At 39.0% G+C, this 22,098-nt stretch overlaps 1 protein-coding gene across 1 annotated transcript in view; it reads right to left on the bottom strand.

Moving 5' to 3' along the window:
* Positions 1–886: 886 nt before the first annotated feature.
* The window catches only part of LOC110115203 (E3 ubiquitin-protein ligase BRE1-like 2), a 45,604-nt gene continuing 24,392 nt past the window's right edge, over positions 887–22,098 (bottom strand). The window contains exons 13-19 of the mRNA XM_020848374.2: positions 8,835–9,029; positions 8,342–8,414; positions 8,187–8,273; positions 1,953–2,090; positions 1,683–1,885; positions 1,440–1,602; positions 887–1,355 (exon numbers count right to left, since the gene is read on the bottom strand). Of these exons, the coding sequence (XP_020704033.1) occupies positions 1,224–1,355; positions 1,440–1,602; positions 1,683–1,885; positions 1,953–2,090; positions 8,187–8,273; positions 8,342–8,414; positions 8,835–9,029 (991 nt within the window). The 3' untranslated portion in view covers positions 887–1,223. The remainder of the gene's footprint in view (positions 1,356–1,439; positions 1,603–1,682; positions 1,886–1,952; positions 2,091–8,186; positions 8,274–8,341; positions 8,415–8,834; positions 9,030–22,098) is intronic.

Genomic DNA, 22,098 nt, shown 5'->3' with positions numbered 1-22,098 from the left:
CAAATCCCTTGAATCAACATCAGAAATGTTGGTTTTGAGAAGAATAATATTAATCTTTCAACCAAATTTCTTACTGCAATGATGGTCAGCTATTAAGATAAATGAAAAATTAACCCATACTAATAGTATTATTAGTGCAAATAAAGCATTAATGACTAACAATGCTCCTGATATTAATATATATTCTATTTGAAAAATATTCACAAAAACTTCAAATTAAATTCATTTGGGATAACTTTCTTATTGCTTCTTACAATAATTTTTTAATTAAAAAAATCAAAATATTTGTACTAAAAAATTAATTTAATAAGCATTAAATAAGCCATGCCACACAGAGCCTAAAAGAAAATGCTTTTAAAAAATAAATTACTTTCATATCTAAGAATATATTTATTTGATTGAATATTATGGCTTTATTTGAAACTATTTTCTTACTACTTCATAAAATAAATTTTTAATGTAAAAATTAAATTTTTATATAAAAAAATAATTTTAAAAATGGTAAGAAAACCATCCAAATGAAGCTTAAGTCATTATAAAATAATATTTTGAGCCAAAATCTACTATAAATAAGAATATTATTTTTCATTCAAGGGTGTTTGAAAATTGAGAGTATAGTAATATACATTGCCATCTGGTGTGCACCTATGAGATTTTATTTCTTTGTAATTAAAACTTTTATATAAAGTAGTTTTTTTTTTTTTTTTTTTTTTTTTTTTTTTTTTTTTTTTTTACTTTTTAGCTATAATTCTGATATCATATGTACAATTTAGTTCCAATATAATCCTCTGATCATTTGTATGTAGCCAATTTAGCCCTAAAATAGATCTCAATTTAATCTCCAACTAACTATTTGGTATTAGTTTTGCATAATCAATGAACTAAATTGGAAAAAATACAATACTCTGATTAAATTGGCCACTATTCCAAACTATTTTGAGATTGTTCAATATATATACAAAATTCCTAATCCAATCAATGACTACGATAATTTTCTTACTGTTTTCAAAATCAGCTTTTGAGTATAAAAATTCTTATAATCAGAAAATTTTATACTAAAAAATTGCTTTAAAAAACAGTAAGAAAACCATTCCAAACAAAGCCTAAATCCAAACCTATTATGAAACAAAGAGAAATTAATGGTGGAATGGAAGCTTTCCTGTAGAGCCGATTTATAGAAAGGAGAATTTTCCTAATAGAAAGGAGTACTATAAGATTTCAGTTCAAATATTGACCTCACGCACATCATTCTGCCCAAATGGTGTTCCACAACCAGGGCACTTTCTGTGACGAATTTCCAGGTTCCTTTGAATGCAGGGATTGCAGAACAGATGAAAGCATTTAGTGATGACAACCTACAGATAAGACAGGCTTTCATGAATCCTGGAAGCCATTTTTGCTTGATGAATTAGAAAAAAGGAAGAGATTTTGAACTTAACCTCCTTCGGCCGATCAAAACAAACTCCACATTTCAGTATAGCCTTACACTCCTTGATCTCTTCCTCGAGTTTCTGAATGGCTAACTCCTGCCTTTCAGGGCTCAGCTCCATGACTTCTTTCTTCAGATCTTCATATTCTTCCTCCAGTTTTTTCCTCTCATTGCTGTCTTTGACAATGAACAGAATTAGTAATCTTTTTTCTAAAACTAAACAGAAATGAATCTATCCAAATGCAGATATAACCTTTCTTTCTCCAACTCCGTTTTCAAGTCAAGAATCCTCTCCTGGTTGCGTTGATGTTCCTTCTCGGTGATGTCAACAGCAGATTTCAGCCACTTTAGCTCTTTCTCAGAATCTCCCAGCTCTAGCTTTGCTTTATCCAGGTTGATGGCAATGTGCCTGTTCTCTACAGAAGTTTTGGCAGCTTGTGCAAGGTATGATTTCATCTGGTAAAGTAATTTGGTAAGGAGGAGGAGAAATAAGATGTTAGAAGAGAATAAGCATAGAACAAACCTGCTCTTCAACATGAGCTATTTTGGCTTTCTGTGACTCCAATGATGAATTAACCTGCTGAAGCTGCTTTGCCTTGGCTTGCTTTTCAGCGAGAAGAGAGCTATATGTTTGTTTCATCTTCACGCTATCGGATACTAACTGCCATAAAAATCATTGAAATAAATGGCACTTGTACAAGATAACACGGTTGTAAGGCTCACAAGAGCTTTAAAAAGAAAGGGCCAACATTGAAGATGATTAATAAAGCAATAACGAATAAGGCCTTCATGCAAAATTCTCATAAACATAGCCATCAGTTTAAAGCATCATAAGATACTGGAGAAGTATGGAGAAAAGCGAAATCATATCTTAATTGAAAACAGTAAGCCAATCAATGTTTTGCTAGGACCAGATTCAGGAGCAATAGGAGGGGGAAAAGACCCAAATTTATAAAATTTAAACCAGGCCCAATCCTTCCTCACTACAGGACTAAGGGCATGATATCATACACAAAATAAGCTTAAGGCAGCTCAAGAACATTCAAGATTTAAAAAATAATGAATTTTATAATAAGAACAAGAAACATAGCAATTCAATAAAGCTCAATTTTAAGACCAAACTACCAAGCCAGGCTTGAGCTTGTTAAGGCACTCAGAAGGAAGTATGGCATGCAATGGGATGTGGGTAATGCCGTTGTGCGGTTTGGCAACGAAAGAAGATGAGGATAGTGGGATAAAGAATCCAATCACATCGACCAGAAGTCACAATTTGGATGTAAACCAGAGAAGCCTAAAGAGTAGTCATCATGCTAGAGATGCCAGCCAGTCAGAATGATAAGGACATAGAAGTTATTATCAATGTCTTGAGATCGAATCTTAACTACATAATAAATATCATCCTGTGAATATTGTGATGGGAAAAAAGCATGAAAGGTGGAAAGGAGAGGAAGCCGTGGTTGAGCAAAAGGGCGATGGAGGTTAAGGAGGGAAGAAGGGAATGATATTCTAACTCCCATTCATTTCAGCCCTGACCTAAAATTTTGGAATTGTTAAATTCAAAGAATTGGAGAGGGAAAAAGTTTAATTTTATTGCACAAAATTATCCCTATTGATAAATCTATACAAGATAACTTAATAAAAAAACAAATAATTACAAAATCATGCATAATTGATCTAATATAATCCTTCATACACAGCCAACTAAATATGTAAGGATCGGCATGATCTATGTGAGCCTCACACGGATTCCCTTCCTAGCCGTGAGATCAAAATGCTAAGGGATGGCTGAGGTTTAACAAGTGAGTCTCCCACGGATTCTCATCCTAGCAGTAAGATCAAAATGCCAAGGGACGACCACATTAGCCACAATGATTTCTTGCTCAAGAAGAAATTCGATCCAAGCTGAGTTGAACTCAATGCATGTAAGCAAGCATGAATACACGCTAGTGTGCAAAAAAGAAAATCTACAGTCCCATAGACTACATCTCTCAAACCTTAGGGAATTCAATGAAACGTCATCATAAGTAAAGCAGAACACCCATTGAAAATTTTTTTATGCATTAAAGGATTCAAATCATCCTAGATGAATGGTCAAGATAATGTGTAAAGAAACCTAGTCATTTTATAGCTCAAAAAATTTTCAAATATCATGAAGTTAAATTGACAAATTATTAGGAATGGTTAATAGAATGAAGAAATAAATTGATTTGACTTTTTCATAAGCTCGTTAGTTGACAAGTGTTTATAACCATTCAATTTTACAAGATGATTGACCGCTGGAACAGAAACCAAAAACCCCAAAGAAATTTTATGCAAAGGTTCAAATTGATGGAGATTAATCTTCAATGCTGGCGTGATGCTGATGATGTATTTGATTATAAATAATTTTTAAATACTTTTGACAATTTGATATTTGAACTCTAAAATTCTAATTATTTTAAGTGAATTATTATATTAATAATTTTTAAAATGACAGTTCACAAGCTAATAAATTGAGTCGGCAGTAACTCAAGTATGGCTATCCATTGAGCTCAAGCTCATGAGCTATTTGTGAGCTGGATTGTGTGACGTCCATATTCATTATTCTATTCATAAGCAATGAAACTTCACTTTGAGAATTGATCAGTTGGGCAATGGGAAGGAAATGCAAGCTTCAAATGATGCAAATCCTGTAAGGTATTCTCTATAAAAATTCACTATGAGCAATATTTTAGCTCACTCACTCCACATTGAGATTTGTTTTTTTTTTAATAAAACCTCTAAATAGCAGACATTTACAAATACAAATCTCAATAAAAAAAAACAATAACATCAAGCTTATATCTCATTACATCTGATCGGCTACATGAATCATTTTTCTCCATTATGTATTGTTAAGAGTTAGATTCTCGCTTACATGTAATAAAAATATAATTTCTAATATTTTCTAACAAAGTCTTTTTAGATCAACCTATACCTTTCTAACAAAGTCTTTTTAGGTTTGCCTATACCTTTTTTTAATATAGGCCAAATCTAATACATCTACTCTCCTAATCGGGTCATCGGAAGGCCGATGTTTTATGTGACCAAACCATCTAAGGCAACTCTCTCTAGTCTTATCTGCCACTGGAGCTACTCCAACATTTTCACATATATATTTTTTTTGCATCATGTCTTTAAGAGTGAAGCCACTCAACCACTTGAGCATCCTCATCTCTGTAACACTTAATTTCCCGCTTCTCTTTTAATGACCAACATTTTGTGCCATAAAACATTAAAGGTCTCACCACCATCTTATAGAATTTTACCTTAAGTTTGTGGGATACTTTTCTGTCACACAACAAGCTTGATGCATTCCTTCACTTCAACTATCCAACTTGAATTCTACTAATAATGTCCCATCTATTTCACCATCGCTTTGAAAAATAGAACCGAAATATCTAAAACATGTATTCTTTTTAATGACTTGATCACCAAAGCCACAATCCCCCACTAGATCTACTACTACTAAAATTACATTCCATGTATTCCGTTTTAGATCTGCTCAAGCAAAACCCTTTAGACTCTAAGGTTTACCTCCATAATTCAAGTTTTCCTTCAACCCCCTTCTAGTCTTATCAACAAGAAGAATATCATCAGCAAAAAGCATACACCAAGGTTACATCCTCTTGCAAATATCTAATAAAAACATCCATGACTAAAGCAAAAATATATGGACTTAAAGCTAATCCTTGATGCAATCCAACTGAAATAGGAAAATACATGGTAAAAACACATTATTTTTTAACACGAATAACAACTCTTGCATGCATATCCTTAATGACTAGAATATTAGCATTATTAACTCTTTTCTTTTCTAGAACTCTTTAGAGCACTTCTCTTGAAACTTTATCATACTCTAAATCAATAAATATCATATATAGATCCTCCTCATTCTCACTATACTTCTCCATCAAACCTCTCAGTAAATATATAGCTTCCATAGTAAACCTACCCACCATGAATCCAAATTGATTTTGAGAAGCATTAGTATCACGTCATAACCTATACTTGTTTAATCTGTCACCTACCACTATAATCCCAGTAAACCCTTCCGATCGAGGTAATCCATCAATAAAGTCTATGGTGACCTCCTCCCACACCATGTCTAGTAGAGCTAGGGTTGAAGTAATCCCCTACTCTGGCACACCTCATATATAGCCACCATTTCTTCCACATCTTTATGCATCCCCCTCCAATATAACTCCACTTCCAGTCTCTTGTATGTCTTTTGTACACCAAAGTGACCACAACAACGCTCCCGTGGAACGCTTGCAGCAGCTGTGTGATATGAATTGAGATCCTAGGCATCACAAATCTCCCTTGGTACAACAGTCTCTCCCCCTCTAAAGAGTAGCCTAGGTGACTATTATCATCCTTCAGAATATCTGCTCTAATTTTTTCCAACTTCTCATCCTACATATTCTCCTCTTTGATAGCCTCCCAATCCAACATCAGGGGTATCAACATAGCCAACTCCTGGAGCTTCTCCATGCATCTAGATAAGGCATATATCGCTTTGTTCTCTAATAGTTTTGAAAACCATATTTGATGCTCAGTCACCATCCTCTGCTTCAAAAGGAACTTTAAGCTCCTCTGGTATGTCCTGACAATAAAATGCCGATTAACAAGTATGGTCGCCATTTCTGAATGGTTAACACAATGACCATCAATTCCCTCTCATAGATTAACTTCAACCTTGCTCTGGCTCTCAACACTTGGCTGAAGTAGGCTATAGGTCATTGATTCTGCATGAGCATAGCCCCCAACCTATATACTAATGCATCTGTCTCAACCACAAAGATCTGACTGAAGTCCGGTAGGGCCAAAATCAGTATTGTGGTTATAGCTTTCTTCAATCTCTCTAAAATTTGTGTAGTTGCTTTCCCCATAGGAAACAGTCCTTCTTTAGTTGCTCTGTCAACGACTAAGCTATGGTGTTGTATCCTCTTATAAATCTCCTGTAGTACCCTGTCAAACCTAGGGAACCCCTCAGCTCTCTCCGATTCTTAGGTAGAGATCATTTTTGCATTGCCTCAATCCTGACATGATATGCGGCCACCCCCTCCTGAGAGGCATTAATACTCCACACTGGCCTGTGAAAAACAACACTTCTTCAAATTGGACCAAAGCTAATGCTCCTGTAATGCTTCCAAGACCATCCTCACATGCTCCAAGTGCTCCCTAATCGACTTGTTGTATACTAGTATTCCATCAAAGAAAACCAGCACGAACTTCCAGAGATATGATATAAACACTATGTTTATGAGTGACTGGAAAGTGGCAGGGGCATATATGAGCCCAAATGGCATTACTAAGAACTCGTAATACCCCTCATGTGTACTAAAAGTAATCTTCGGGACATCCTCCTCCCTGATACTGATTTGATGGTATCCCGACTTCAAATCCATCTTGGTGAACACCACTGTCCCACACAACTCATTCAGTAGCTCATCGATCACCGGTATGAAAAACTTGTTTGGCACAATCTCGTTATTCATAGCCCAATAATCAACACAAAATCTCTAGCTCCCATCCTTTTTCTTGACCAGCAAAACTGGGCTAGAAAAAGGAGTCACACTCGGTCTGATGATCCCATATCGGTTATCGATGAGGTTTATTTGACTCGAATTTGAACCTCGAGATTACACTAGTTGACTACAAGTCCAAGGCAACCTTCAATGATGATTTTTAAATTATGCCTATAAACTATTTTATCAATCCAGCATGATATCAAACAACAACCTAATAGTTTGTTAACTTTTTGAGTTTCGACTGAAACCAGCATGTATTGCTTTGCAGTTCTTTGCTTTTCAATAAATGACACAATCATATTGCCATCCCTCATATCACCTAAAAAGTTGCCTAATGTGTCCACCACTAAACCTAATAACATGGCTAATGCTAAAAAACTTGTTTGGCACAATCTCCTTATTCATAGCCCAATAATCAACACAAAATCTCTAGCTCCCATCCTTCTTCTTGACCAGCAAAACTGGGCTAGAAAAAGGAGTCACACTCAGTCTGATGATCCCATATCGGTTATCGATGAGGTTTATTTGACTCAAATTTGAACCTCGAGATTACACTAGTTGACTACAAGTCCAAGGCAACCTTCAATGATGATTTTTAAATTATGCCTATAAACTATTTTATCAATCCAGCATGATATCAAACAACAACCTAATAGTTTGTTAACTTTTTGAGTTTCGACTGAAACCAGCATGTATTGCTTTGCAGTTCTTTGCTTTTCAATAAATGACACAATCATATTGCCATCCCTCATATCACCTAAAAAGTTGCCTAATGTGTCCACCACTAAACCTAATAACATGGCTAATGCTTCCGCTAAATTTCTATCAACTATTTAGAAATACTTTATTCTGAGAAGTTTTTTTTTGCTGAATTCACTGGCTGAATGGGTAAGAATGGCAATTTTCAATGTGGGCTCCACTTATGACCTATTCGGCCAAACTAAATTAGGCTTAAGAGCATATTTATTTTGGGTACAACCAAGAGCCATTTGCAAGAAGAAATTTTTCCTGCAAACTAAGCCATTAGAAAGCTGAACTATTCAATATAGATAATTACTTCTTATACATTATGGTCAACAAAACCTTTAACATATTCAATGTGTTAGAAGTTTGCACCTCTCCATATTAGTATCAAGTTTGGTTCTTTTGTCATAAGTTTCGTGCAGAAAACAAGAACATAAGAAAATAGGAAATCAGCCACAGACCTTAATGTTATACTGATCTCTGTCTGCAACCATTTGAATTAAATGCTGATGTTGAGTCTGCATATCTTCATATGCTTGACCAATAGTCTGTGAACTAAAAGTTATTGTTACAACCGAGTTAACAAATTGACACTGATTAATGGCAAACAACTGACCTCGATTTCAGAAATATAAGCCTCGGCTTCTGCATCTTTAATTCTTATAGCCTCTGTAAGCTCCAAAAGATCCCTGTGCATGAAATTAAACTAAAGTACAATAAGAAGTATTGTAAGCAAATTAGACTCAAATTTATATATATATATATATATATATATATAGAATACCAAAAACATGTTACAAGTAAAATGGATAGTCAGCCATAACTCAATGTAAAGAGCAATTTGAAGGCCATTGAGATTATAAGCCTAAATTTTTCTTTGAAATAGCCTTCCAGTTGTTTAGCCCAGGAAACCTTACAAAACATATCCCCAGAATATCGAACTCTAAGACTTGAGATAACATGATAATATCATCAGGGAGCAATTTATAAGCTGATTTCTCTAAAATATAGATCCAAGGAAAATTATACAAAAAAGGTGCATGCATTAAATGAAAGCCTGATATTGTTTTGGGTAAGCTACGAGAATAATACATAAATAATAATCTAACCTTTCTGAAGCATCCAACTTTTCCTGTAGTTCAGCTATTTCTGCTTCAGCAGCAGATAGCCTTTGCTGGCAAGCTGCCTCAGCCTCATTGGCAGCTTTAACTCTCAATTCAAGATTATGTTCGTCTAAAGCATTTTTTAATATTTCAGCTTGCATCCGGGCTCTCTGTTCTGACTCCTTTATCTCCATTATAGTTCTGAAAGCAGAAGACAAAAGTACACGTGCTGAAAACTAGATGTATAAGTGAGCATTATAAAGTTACCGAATGTTTTCAAAACTAAACAGCCATCACGAAACAACATTTGTCTTCATAAGAATATGGTATATTCTCAGTGCCTAGGAAGAATTCTACATAAAAAAGTTCATCAACAATTCAAGGTATTAAGAATAGTGTCTACTGGTTGGTACACATCCAATGGAATGAGAGATAATTCATTGTTGCGTCTATGCAAGCAAAAACTGGATCTAGAGACTCTCCACAAGTACATAACCACCACAGTCACTTAAACTGTACATCTTTGACTCTTTAAATGATATGTTCCCAGACTTATGGTTTAAAAAAATAATGATTGTTTAGCTGCTTTTGATGAAATTTTAACGCCCTTGGTTTTTCTTTTTTTTAGATTGTCTTTGGGTTCATATATGGTCATTTGTTTCTTTTACTGGGAATTAGAGGCTTATTTGTATGTTTAGTTTTTTTTGGGTCTACTTTAATAAATATGGATCAGTATTGATTAAGAAAACTAAGGCCCTTCTTTCACATTGATTTAGCAAGAGAGCCCTAGAATTCCTGGAGAAGAAAAATTTGCGACAGTAAAGGAAAGCCTAGTAAACTTGCTTCTTTTGAACAAATTCTCATGACTTCTATTTCCTTTTAAGCCTTGGTTTTTGGGGCCATAGATGGTCATTCTAACATTTGTCGGATTCTAAGGGCTTATTTGCAAGTTTAGTTTGATTCGGTATAGTATAGTCATTGGGAATCTATATTGGTTAAGGTTTAGCTGATTTGGATCGAATGAAGTTACAATTCGCCTGAAAGGTTTTTTCAGATGATATTATGCAAACTGTGCCACTTCTTAAACATAGCATATATGTGAAAGATTCAAACAAAACATTAGTCAATCATTAATATCAATTTTCAGGAGTATCTAGGAATTAAAAACATGGAGATTGGGATCGGCAAAATTATCTGCTTGCAAGATCAACAATTACATTTTGGAAAAGCACGTGCTAATTTTCATTACCATGGGCAAAGAAATACTAGAGATTACTAAAATGCCAATGCAACAAGAATGTCCCTTAATGTCAACACCAAATCTAACAGAAGATCATGCTTAAAGAACTTCGTCCTAATAATTTGTACTAAAAAATTCATGGTGTTAAGCAATGCACCCAAGTTCATTAAACATTTTTACATGAACTACATTATACACCCATCTCAGTGTATGTCGCTTTACAATGCCATGAAAAAATTGAAGCATTCTTGTGGTTTTTCATATCATATGCAACAAGGAAAAATATCCTCTACAATGGCAATGGTCTAAGGACACCCAGTTTCAAGTATTGATTTTAAATGGCATCAGTTCAAATCTCATTCTTGACGATCCTACAATTTGGGGAGCCTAAGAACAATGGTATGTTTCATACCTTGTCATTTGGGCTCAACAGTTCAAATCATGACAATAACATGTCTACAAAAATAATAATTAATCTACAAGGAGCCTTGTGAGTAAGTATGACTACTTTTATAAGTTCATGATTTCACCTATGCAGCAAAAATTAATCAACATATAGACTTTGTATGTTTCATGTGGCTTCCATCTGATCATTTACGCAATAGAAATTAGTAATGGGATAATGGAAGCATTCTGACACGGAAGAGGACAACATGCTAGGGGTGGGAAGAGCAATGGATTCAGCCTCCCTTGTGGGGCTCATTCAACCTATCATTACATATGTGAGAAGAGGAATTAAGGAAGGGATTGATTAGAAGATATTTCCTAATTAAAAAGGGCTGTTTTTTAGGCTGATTTGAAGGGGATTAATTAGGAGATATATCATAATTAAAAATGATAGATTTGGGAACTGATTTGGGAATGAATTGGAGAAAATTAATTAGGAGATATTTCCTAATTAAAGGGGGCTGATTTGGGGGCTGATCTGAAGGAGATTAATTAGAATATATTTCCTAATTGAAGATGGCTGATTTAGAGAATGATTTATGAAAGATTTAGAGGAGGGTTGTTTTGGAATTTGTTGTTTTATTATTTGCTATGATTAGTAGGATTTATATTATATTTGTATGGAGAATTTAATTTGAGAGTGTTGTGGTTTTCTTTTTGTGAGGGATCATAACAGCGTCTAGGGTTTGGGAGAGAAGGTTCTCCTCTCGAAAGAGGACCATTGTATCTTGCTTTGTTCGTATTTGAGTTCTTAAAATAAAATATGTTTTTGTGTTAAATCTCTTGGAATTTCTTGCTGTTTTTGATGCCAATGAGCATCAAATTGGTATCAGAGTTGTGTCATGGACCAAAATCGCAATTCTCTTTGCCGATTTCTATTGCGTATTTCCTCCCCGTGGCCGATTTTTTGCTGTTTAAAGACCGTAGTCACTGATTTTTGCTGTTTGGAACTTAGATCTATGAATGGCAACAAAGAAGGTTGATGCGTTGGAAGGGGAAGTGGAGCAAATCAAATCCGAGATGGAGGAAAGGTTTTCAACTCAAGAAAATCGGATGGAGAGACGATTGCTAGGGATAGAAGAGATGATAAAGAAGCTCATCGAGATGCAATCCAAAGCCCCACCGACATTTTCGATTGCTAACCCTCAATACAATTTGAACAGGGTTCCCTTGGCCTAATCGAAGGGAAAGGAGATCGGACGGGAAGGGTTCGATGAGGCGAGTTTCTTCCATTAAGAACCACCGTCATGGCTCCAAGAAGGGGCGGATAAAGGTTTTCAGATGAAGGGACAACAAGAAGAGAGTTCTATGGTGGGATTTATGGAGGAAGTAGTAGGGCGACCGACCACTATGAGAAGCCGTCTGGGCAAGGAGAGTGGACAACCAGAGAGGGAGGTGGATAAGTCGAGCCATGGGAGGCAGATGGAAGAAAGGTGGGATGACCACTCTCGATACACCGTGGGGACTATCAACGAGAAAGAAAGTTGGGGTGGAGAAGCAAAGGTGAGGAAGTTGAAAATGCCGGTGTTTGAAGGAGAGGATGCCCATAGGTGGGTATACTGGGTAGAGAGGTATTTTGTGGTGAATGGTTTAAGAGAGGAGAAGAAGCTTACAACCGCAGGGTTATGTCTGGAGGGGAAAGCACTCGCTTGGATCCAGTGGAGAGAGGCTAAATACCTGATCCATTCATAGTAGGAGTTCAAGGATTGCTTGTTGAAATATTTACGAGCCATTCGGGAATGAGACCTACACGAGCAATTCCTTGCCTTGACATAAGAGTAAGGGTGTCAATTATTGACACAACACGACAACCCGACTCGACCCAAAAAATCTGGGTTAGGATCAACCCGTTTAACAAACGGGTCGGGTTCAGATTTCAATTTTTGACCCATTTAAAAAACGGGTCAGGTCCGGGTCAATTCGGTAATCCGAAATTGACCCGAGATGACCCGCATATGCCTCCGTCCGTTTTAATTTTTCCCGCGTGGGAGGGAATCGAGGGATTTGACCGGATATCGTGTAATCGCCTGACCAGCCATCCCCATCGCCTGACAAGCCATCCACATCATCGAGGAATTGGACCGTGTTAGGCCAACCGTCTCTATATGACTGCTGCATGCCTACGAACATCCACCCGCAGTCAGTCACAGGCCCCGCACGAGGCACGATTGGTTTAACTCAAGATTTTAAAACGCGAAATCGAGAATCGAGACGTTTTTTTCTAAGCTATGCGAGAACGATTAAAACAAATTAATTTAAAATTATAAATAATGATAAAAAATAACAAAATATTATGTCAACTAAGAATTTGAAGATTTATTTTAACAATTATTTGTACTACCAATAATAAAACAACATGAATACAACAATATACCGGAGAGGAAGCAGGTAAAGTTTAAACAGTGGTCGAACAAGTAGTGTTACCTTCGATTCGAGCTCCGACTTCACACGAAGCGTGACGAACTCAAACAAGCGGTCGAACAGGAAGAAAGGTCGTTCCTGAGCACTCCTGCCGGATCGAAGAACTCACTTGTGGTCGAACACGAAGCAGCTCTCAAAAGGGACGAAGCGGAAGCAGCGCGCTCGAAAGATAAGGAATTTGTTCTTCACTCTGAGCTCCGTCGAATCCTAATGAGGCGTCGCCTCACGCTGCCTCGAAGCATTACTCCTCAACGCGTATGCCTCGCTGAAAAAAATCACACGCCTCGTCAAATACATTGAGACTTAAGCCTCAAGGCGCCGGGTTAGCGCCTCGAACTGAGTCGCGTCTCTGTTCGGACGCCTCGACCGCTTTTTTAATCTATGGTTTAACTGCTCGACAAGTCAAGTCACTCGACGTCAATTGGCACAATCCCGCATGCAAGGACCTCACCGGCACCACCTGAGCCACCAGAGCCTACACTGGCCTTCGCGTCGTCGCCTAGACAGTGGCCAACCTAGCCTTGTGCCCCCGCCAATCGCCGGTCGAGACCCGCTCCGTTGAGCCCAAATTGGCAAACTCGCGCGTGATTTCTAGCTCGCGGGTAGAGTCGGGTCCAAGTTGACAAACCTAACATGTTTGAAAAACCGAGTCGGGTTAGTGTCAACCCGTTTACGACCGGGTCAAGTCGGGTTCGACATAAACCCGACCGGTTGACCCGAATTGACACCCCTACACAGGAGGGGACTATCACGAAGTACAGGGAGAGGTTTGAGTTGTTGTCAGGAAGGTTGAGGGGAATTTCGAAGGTAGTATTGGAGAAAAAATTTATGAAGGGCCTCAAGCCCGAAATATGAGCAAACCTTCAATTGATGAGGCCAAGGGGGTTGAAGGAGATGATGGAGCTAGCACATATAGCAAAGGATCGAAGGCAGATGGAGAGAAGCGGTAAGAGCGGGGTTGCGAGAGACTCTTACAGAAGTACCTCAAATTCATTGGCGCCAAGGACCCAGCGGTTCGTATGCATCCCAAAGACATTCTTAAACCTACTTTCCACACACATGATGGTCAATTTAAATTCTTAGTAATGTCATTTGGCCTCACAAATACACCTTGTACCATTCTAGCTTTAATGAATCACATCTTCCATGGATATCTTGACAAGTTTGTTATCATATTTTTGATGATATTTTAATAAAAAGTTCCACATTGGATCTTTACTATGATCATCTTCATATTTCAATTCCTTCAGGATAATCAATCTTTTAAAAAAAAAAAGATTAAATAAATGCCAATTCTATCAATCACCAATTGAGATCTTCGTCACATTGTTTCATCTTGTAGCGTTCAAACATACCCAAAACAATTGAAGCCATGATTAACTTGCCTCCTTCATTACAACATTTAAGATCATTTTTAGATTTAACAAGTTATTATTGTAATTTTATTTCTAATTACACATCTATTGCAGCTTCGTTAATAAACCTCCTTCAAAAAGACGCTTTTAATGGGACTCGCACACCTCAACTGCGTTTCATAATTTAAAACTCATCATGACATTTGCACCCATTTTAATTTTACCTAACTTTACCATACCCTTTGTTATTGATACTGAAGCTTCTAATATTAGTATTGGTGCTAGTCTATTACAAAATAATCAACCTATTGCTTACAGGGGCGGAACCGGCCTTAATTCTTAGGGGAGACAAATTTATAAATAAAACATCTACACAATGTGTTTAATTTTGTTAGGGGGCAACCATCTAAAGATAATAGTATTTTAATTTTTTTTAGTGGGGGGGCAATTGCCTAAAAACTCCTATAATAAAGAGAAAAAAGGATGGATGGGAACAAATTACCTAAATATCCATGTAATAAACAATTTTTAATTTTTTTTAGGGGGGTAATTGCCCCCCCCTAGGGGCTAGGTGGTTCCGCCCATGATTGCTTATTTAGTAAAATTTTGGGTTTGCGTTTATCTCAATCTTCTGCATATTTATGGGAATTATATGCCATTAACGAAGCAGTTTGTATATGATGATGATATCTCTTAGGTACTGAATTTTTCATTCATACTGACCACAAGAGCCTCCGTGAACTACAATCCAAGGTGTTTCAAACCACTGATTAACAATATTATCTTTGTAAGTTTTTAAACTTCAATTTTCACATTGAATATAACCCAGGTAACGCAAATACGATGGTTCACTCATTATCTTGTTTGCCAGAAGACAGGGAGTCTACTATCCCTTCTTTTGCTTCCCCCCTTCGCTTTAATTACAATTTTTTTTTTCTTTCTCTTTTCTTAAGGAATTAAAACAAGAAACACTAACTGCCTTAGATATACTTCAAATTACATCACAATTGACCAACATTGATTTACCCGCAATCAACTATCAAATCAAGGATAACCTTCTATACTTTAAAGGCCGCATTTATATTATTAAAAACTCAGCGCATAAAAATTACTTACAAAATTTAACTCTACACCTCTTACAGTATACGCTGGTACTCCAAAAACCATCAAAAGAATTGCGGTAAGTTTTACAAACCATGCCTCCATAAAGAAGTTGCTTGACTTCGTTAGCAAATGCCTCACATGTCAAGAGTCAAGTCAGCTACCATGGACCCTGCCTGTCTTCTCTCTCCTCTTCCAGAACCATCCAAAGGGTGGGATGATTTGTCCATGCATTTTATCACAGGACAACCCACTTCAAAAGGCTATATAGTTATTTTAGTCATGATCGATCAATTGTCCAAGTTTGCCCATTTTGGTCATTTACCCAACTCTTATTCCACAACTCGAGTTGTTGATATTTTTGTCAATATGGTCATCCTTCTACACAGTTTCCCTAAAACAATTTTTTTTTATCAAAACACCATTTTAAGCACTTTTTGGCATAAACACTTTGCTCTAAGTGGTACCACTTTGCATTATAGCATTGCCTATCACCCACAAACGGATGACCAGACTCAAGTACTTAATAGATGCTTAGAACAGTACCTTCGAACCTTTATCTCCACCACTCCATGGTTGTGGTCCACCTTCCTCTGTTGGGCAGAATTATGCTATAATACATCATTTCATACAGGTACACAAACGACATCATATCAAGCACTATTTGGTAGATTACCATTATCTATTCCTTCTTATATATGTGGCACATACGACATTGGTGCGGTTCATACACTTTTAACCAATCATGATGCACTTCTACAAATACTTCACCAAAACATACAACAAGTTCAACAACTCATGAAAATCATGAATGATCGTCATCGCCAAGATACACAATTAGCCGTCGGTGATTGGTTTATGGTTAGATTACAACCTTTTCGCCAGTAATCCGTAATCCAACATACTCATTTTAAATTAGCCAAAAGATATGTTGGACCCTTTCAAGTTCATTCTATTGTCAGTCTCGTTGCATACCATCTCACTCCCACTAGAAAGCAAAATACACCCAATTTTCCAAATCTCTATTTTAAATCCTTTCAAAGCTGATCCATCGCTCAACCCATCCCTCTTCCAAATTTCAGCTACGACAACAGCCCTCTGTTTACCAACAACAATTCTTGCTTCACATGTAATTCAAATCTGTGGACATCCTTTCAAATAAGCTCTCTTACAATGGACATTATCTGCTCCAAAAGATGCTGCTTGGAAAAATTTTACTGCTCTTTGCAACTTTTTTCCAACTCTCACCCTTGAGGACAAAGTTGTTTTTCATGGGGAAAAGAGTGTAACGCAGCAAGTTGTTCATCTAAATCCCACTACAATTCAGAAAAAATGGGAAGATTAGATCAAAATTATTGAAGAGCATGGTCAAAACAACAATAACCACATCCAAGTATATCAACAAAGTGGCGAACCATACAAAACAACACATCAACTGTCCCAGCCCCTGGCAGACATCTCCTTCAACTGCAGCAATCCACAACAGCAAATGGAGGGCCCCAACAGCACCCGTAACCCTCCTCCCAGCATAGCTAAAGGCAGGCCACCATACCCGAAAGAATAAAGTAGCAACAAGGTGATGAGGACATCAGGACATGGAAGATTTATTAGAGGCGTGGTCGTCGATCTACAACCATGATTTCACCGCTCTACTTTTGATTTTCGTATTTATTATTGATGTATTAGTTTTTATTTATGAAGTTTTATTATGCTTTTCCATTTTTGCCCTTACTTAAGGCTTAGGTAAGTATAAGCCCTAGGGGCATTGTAGTACTTTTTATTTTCTCATTGTATGGGCTATTTAAAGCCTCCCTCTTCTTCTTTGAGGGTTAATGAATGAATTATAAGAAAATTACTGCGCATGTGTTCTTTGAATTGTGAGAGTTCTAAGAGAGAGCTTTGGAGATATCCCTATGGAGGGAAAACGGATCACCCGCCAACCCTGGAGACGGCCGGGTTCACGGTTTGTTTTATCGTTCATGGGGAAAAGAGTGTAACTGTTACGCCGGCCCAGGAAGGGCCGGCTGGACCGGTCCGGGTCTATTCCAGACGGAGGAAGACCCAGGCGGAACCCCCTGTTGGAGGCGGAAGTCTTGTGGAGCCCACCATGGGCTCAATGCAAGATTAGGAGGGAAATTATTTGAACTAAGGGCTATTTAGGTATTTTGAATTATTCCTTTGTCTTTAATTAGGAGTTTTTGAGGGATTTAGAGTTATCTTGAATTTGAATTTGATTTGAGATCTAGGGTTTGTGTTCTTGGGCTCTTGGCTACGGCTAGAGATTTGGAGAGTTTTTCCTTCCTCTCGAATTGAAGGAAAATTATATCTTGCTTGTTGCTTGCATCTACTAGTGGAATACAAGTGTTTGCAATTGTTTTCCTACGTTTTCTCTCAATTTTTCTTCAGTTTTCCGCTGTTTTCCTGCTCTGGACAGCAGCTTGACCATGAGGTGGCGGTGTTGATTGATAGTGGGGCAACTCATAATTTTATTTCCACCCAGATCGTGGAGTCGCTTGGGATGGAGCTAGTGGATACAGGAGGCTATGAGGTGATGATGGGCACGGGAAAGATGGAAATGGGTAGAGGAGTTTGTAGAGGAGTGGTGCTGAAGATTCAGGGGATCCAGGTGAACGAGGACTTCCTTCCCTTGGAATTGGGGAGTACTGATGTCATCCTAGGGATGAAGTGGTTGCGTACATTGGGGGAGACTAAGATCAACTAGGGGACATTGAGGATGGAATTGGTGATAGGGGGGAGAAAGAGGATGATTCAGGGTGACACTAAGTTGACCAAGGTTGGGGTTTCTCTCAAATCCCTAATTCGGACCATTCAGCAGGAAGGAGGAGGCTATTTGGTGGAATTGCACAGTTTGGAGGGAGCAAGAGTGGAGGAGGGAGGAGACATACCCCTCTCTGTTCAACTGTTGATTCAGCAGTTCCAGGAGGTGTTTCATCCGCCTCAGGGATTACCACCGCAGAAGGGGCGAGAGCATGCAATTGTGTTGAGGGACGGGGTTTCACCCATCAGTGTACGTCCTTACTGCTACCCTCAGTTCCAGAAAGATGAAATTGAACGGTTGATTAGAGAGATGCTGGAAGCAGGGATCATCAGACCCAGCATCAGTCATTTCTCTAGTCCCGTTCTGTTGGTGAAAAAGTACGGCTACTGGCGATTTTGTGTGGATTACAGAGCACTCAACAATGAGACTGTACCTGACAAGTTTTCTATACCCGTTATAGACGAGCTGTTGGATGAATTAAGCGGGACTGTGATATTCAGCAAGATAGATTTGAAATCGGGCTACCACCAGATTCGAATGAGGAAGGAAGATGTTCCCAAGATGGCTTTTAGAACTCATGAAGGCCACTATGAGTTCTTGGTGATGCCTTTTGGTCTCACCAATGCCCCCGCTACTTTCCAGGCCCTGATGAATAAGGTTTTCAAACCATATCTCAGACGATTTGTGTTAGTATTTTTTGACGACATCCTGATATACAGCATGTCAGAGGTCGAACATTGGGAACATTTGAAAAAAGTGTTAGAGGTATTGAGGGAGCATCAGTTGAGGGCAAATTTAAAGAAATGCTGCTTTGCACAAGCCAGTGTAGAGTACTTGGGTTATGTGGTATCAAAGCAAGGGGTGGCAGCAGATCAATCCAAAATTGAGGCGATGCTACAATGGCCACTACCGAAAAGTCTGAAGGCGCTGAGGGGATTTCTGGGATTGACAGGGTATTACAGAAGATTTGTAAAGGGGTATAGAACCATAGCATGGCCACTTACGGAGCAGTTTAAGAAGGATGGGTTCTCGTGGGGAGAAGCAGACACATCAGCATTTGAGAGCCTGAAGAAGGCAATGACTACAGTGCCGGTCCTAGCGTTGCCAGATTTTACTCAGATATTCATTGTGGAGACAGACGCATCCGGATACGAATTGGGTGCAGTACTTATGCAAAATCGGAGGCCCATCGCTTATTTCAGCCATGTATTGACTGCTCGAGCAAGGATGAAATCAGTATATGAGAGGGAATTGATGGCCATCATGTTGGCCATCCAGAAATGGCGGCCCTACCTACTTGGAAGACACTTCATTGTCAGGACAAATCAGCAGATCCTGAAGTTTCTTCTGAAACAGCGGATGGTGACGGAAGAGCATCAGAGGTAGTTGTCTAAGTTACTGGGGTACGATTTTGAGATTCTGTACAGGCCAGGAGTATAGAACAAGGCGGTAGATGCCTTGTCCAGATGTATGGAGGAACTACAGACAGTTGTCCTATCCGTTCCTCTGATGCTTGATTGGGAGGCCATCAGAGAAGAAAGTGCTAGAGATGAGAGTTTGGGAAAGATCAGGACTGCGTTACTGAAGGAACCAGGTAGCCACCCGGGGTACTCACTGGAGGGAGACAAACTGCTGTATCAGGGGAGATTTATGATGCCCCGGACGTCGATCCACATCCCAAACCTACTCCAGGAGTTTCATGGGAGTGCAGTGGGGGGCCATTCAGGCGTACAGAAGACAAACAACAAGCTAGCTGGGGAGCTGTACTGGAAAGGGATGCACAAGGATATTGAGAAGATGGTAGCAAGTTGCGAGATCTGTCAAAGGAATAAGTATATGGCCATGTCTCCAGGAGGACTACTACAACCATTGGCTCTACCGGGGAGAGTGTGGGAGGAGATATCTATGGATTTTATAGATGGGTTGCCCCGCTCAGAAGGATTCACGGTGATACTGGTAGTGGTGGACCGGCTGAGCAAATATGCACACTTCATTCCACTTAGACACCCCTACACCGCAGTGACAGTAGCTGCAGCATTCATCAGGGAAATGATCAGACTGGACGGAGTACAAGAGGCGATTGTATCAGATAGGGATAAGGTGTTTCTCAGCCATTTCTGGAAAGAGTTGTTCAGATTACAAGGGACAGTTCTAAAAAGGAGCACGGCTTACCACCCGCAAACGGATGGCCAGACAGAAGTAGTCAACAGGAGCTTGGAGACGTACCTGAGGTGTTTTGTGTCAGAAACTCCCAGGCTATGGGCTAAGTGGCTATCTTGGACAGAATATTGGTACAACACATCATTTCATTCTGCTTCACTGATGACCACTTTCAAGGTATTGTACGTAAGGGATCCCCCACACTTGATGCATTTTGGGAGTAGCAGCACCCTTGTTTCGTCAGTAGAAGAGTACTTAGAGGAGAGAGACCGAGTACTTGAAGAGCTAAAGAGGCATATGATGAGAGCACAGCAAATTATGAAGAAGCAAGCGGATGGGCATCGGAAGGACATACAGTTTGCAGCAGGGGAGAGGGTGTTTCTGAAGCTTCGACCATATAGACAGAAGACAGTTGCCAACAGGAGGAATGAAAAGCTGGCTCCAAGGTACTTTGGGCCATATGAAGTGCTGGAGAGGATTGGGACAGTAGCATAAAGATTGAAACTACCTCCACCGACAACTATACATCCAGTTTTCCACGTGTCACGATTGAGAAAAGCCATTGGGGAGTACACCGCCAATTCTGAGCTACCAGCAACCCTGACTGAGGAGTTAGAGGTGATTCTAGAACCTATGAAGCTAAAAGGTGTTCGCCATAAAGAAGATAAAACTAAGGAGGTGTTGATCCAGTGGAAGAACCTTCCTGACTACGAGGCTACGTGGGAGCCATATGGGAGGATGAAGCAGCAGTTCCCTGATTCTAACCTTGAGGACAAGGTGATTCTTTGGGAGGGCGGTAATGTTACGCCGGCCCAGGAAGGGCTGGCTGGACCGGTCCGGATCTATTCCAGATAGAGGAAGACCCAGGCGGAACCCCCTGTTGGGGGCGGAAGTCTTGTGGAGTCCACCATGGGCTCAATACAAGATTAGGAGGGAAATTATTTGAACTAAGGGATGTTTAGGTATTTTGAATTATTCCTTTGTCTTTAATTAGGAGTTTTGGAGGGATTTAGAGTTATCTTGAATTTGAATTTGATTTGAGATCTAGGGTTTGTGTTCTTGGGCTCTTGGTTATGGTTAGAGATTTGGAGAGTTTTTCCTTCCTCTCGAATTGAAGGAAAATTGTATCTTGCAAGTGCTTTTAATCCTCTATTGAAATAAAAGTGTTTGCAATTATTTTTCCTACGTTTCTCCCACATTTTCTCTCAGATTTTCTCTGGTTTGGGCTGTTTTCCTGCTGTGGACAGCAGTTTTTCTTTATTTGATACTTGATTTGGGTTAGGATTGCTTGTGAATACAAGCACTTCCTATCAAATTGGTATCAGAGCAACGATTTGGGACCACCGGCGGCTGAATTTCAGAAATTTCAGCAAGATCTTCGTCTCCGGAAGAAGATTTTTGTGGATCCGATAGAAGAAAAATGGCCGGTAAAAAGGTGGAAGTTTTAGAAGGCGAGTTTGGTCAACTGAAGACAGATCTGGAGGGGAAATTCATGGAGATCTCTACCAACAATGAGAGGTTGGAAGGGAGGTTCGCGGCGATGGAAGAAATGATGAAGAAATTATTGGAAATGAAGACCCATCCGGACACATCGGAAGTGAGAGAGACCAATGACGTCCATGGCGTAAGAGGAAATCCGAACCCGATCCGGGGGAGGAGGAATCCGGAAGTGGAGATTCTTGAAGGTGAAGACGACATGCCACCTCTAGAGCCACTCTCTAGAGAGGAGATGAGCATGGGAAATGACCGCCGAGGTGCTGATTTTCA

Source organism: Dendrobium catenatum, unplaced genomic scaffold, assembly GCF_001605985.2.
Source record: "Dendrobium catenatum unplaced genomic scaffold, ASM160598v2 fragScaff_scaffold_3, whole genome shotgun sequence".
NCBI lineage: Eukaryota > Viridiplantae > Streptophyta > Magnoliopsida > Asparagales > Orchidaceae > Dendrobium > Dendrobium catenatum.
Note: the sequence above shows the minus strand (reverse complement) of the source record. Positions and strands in the feature narration are given on the sequence as shown.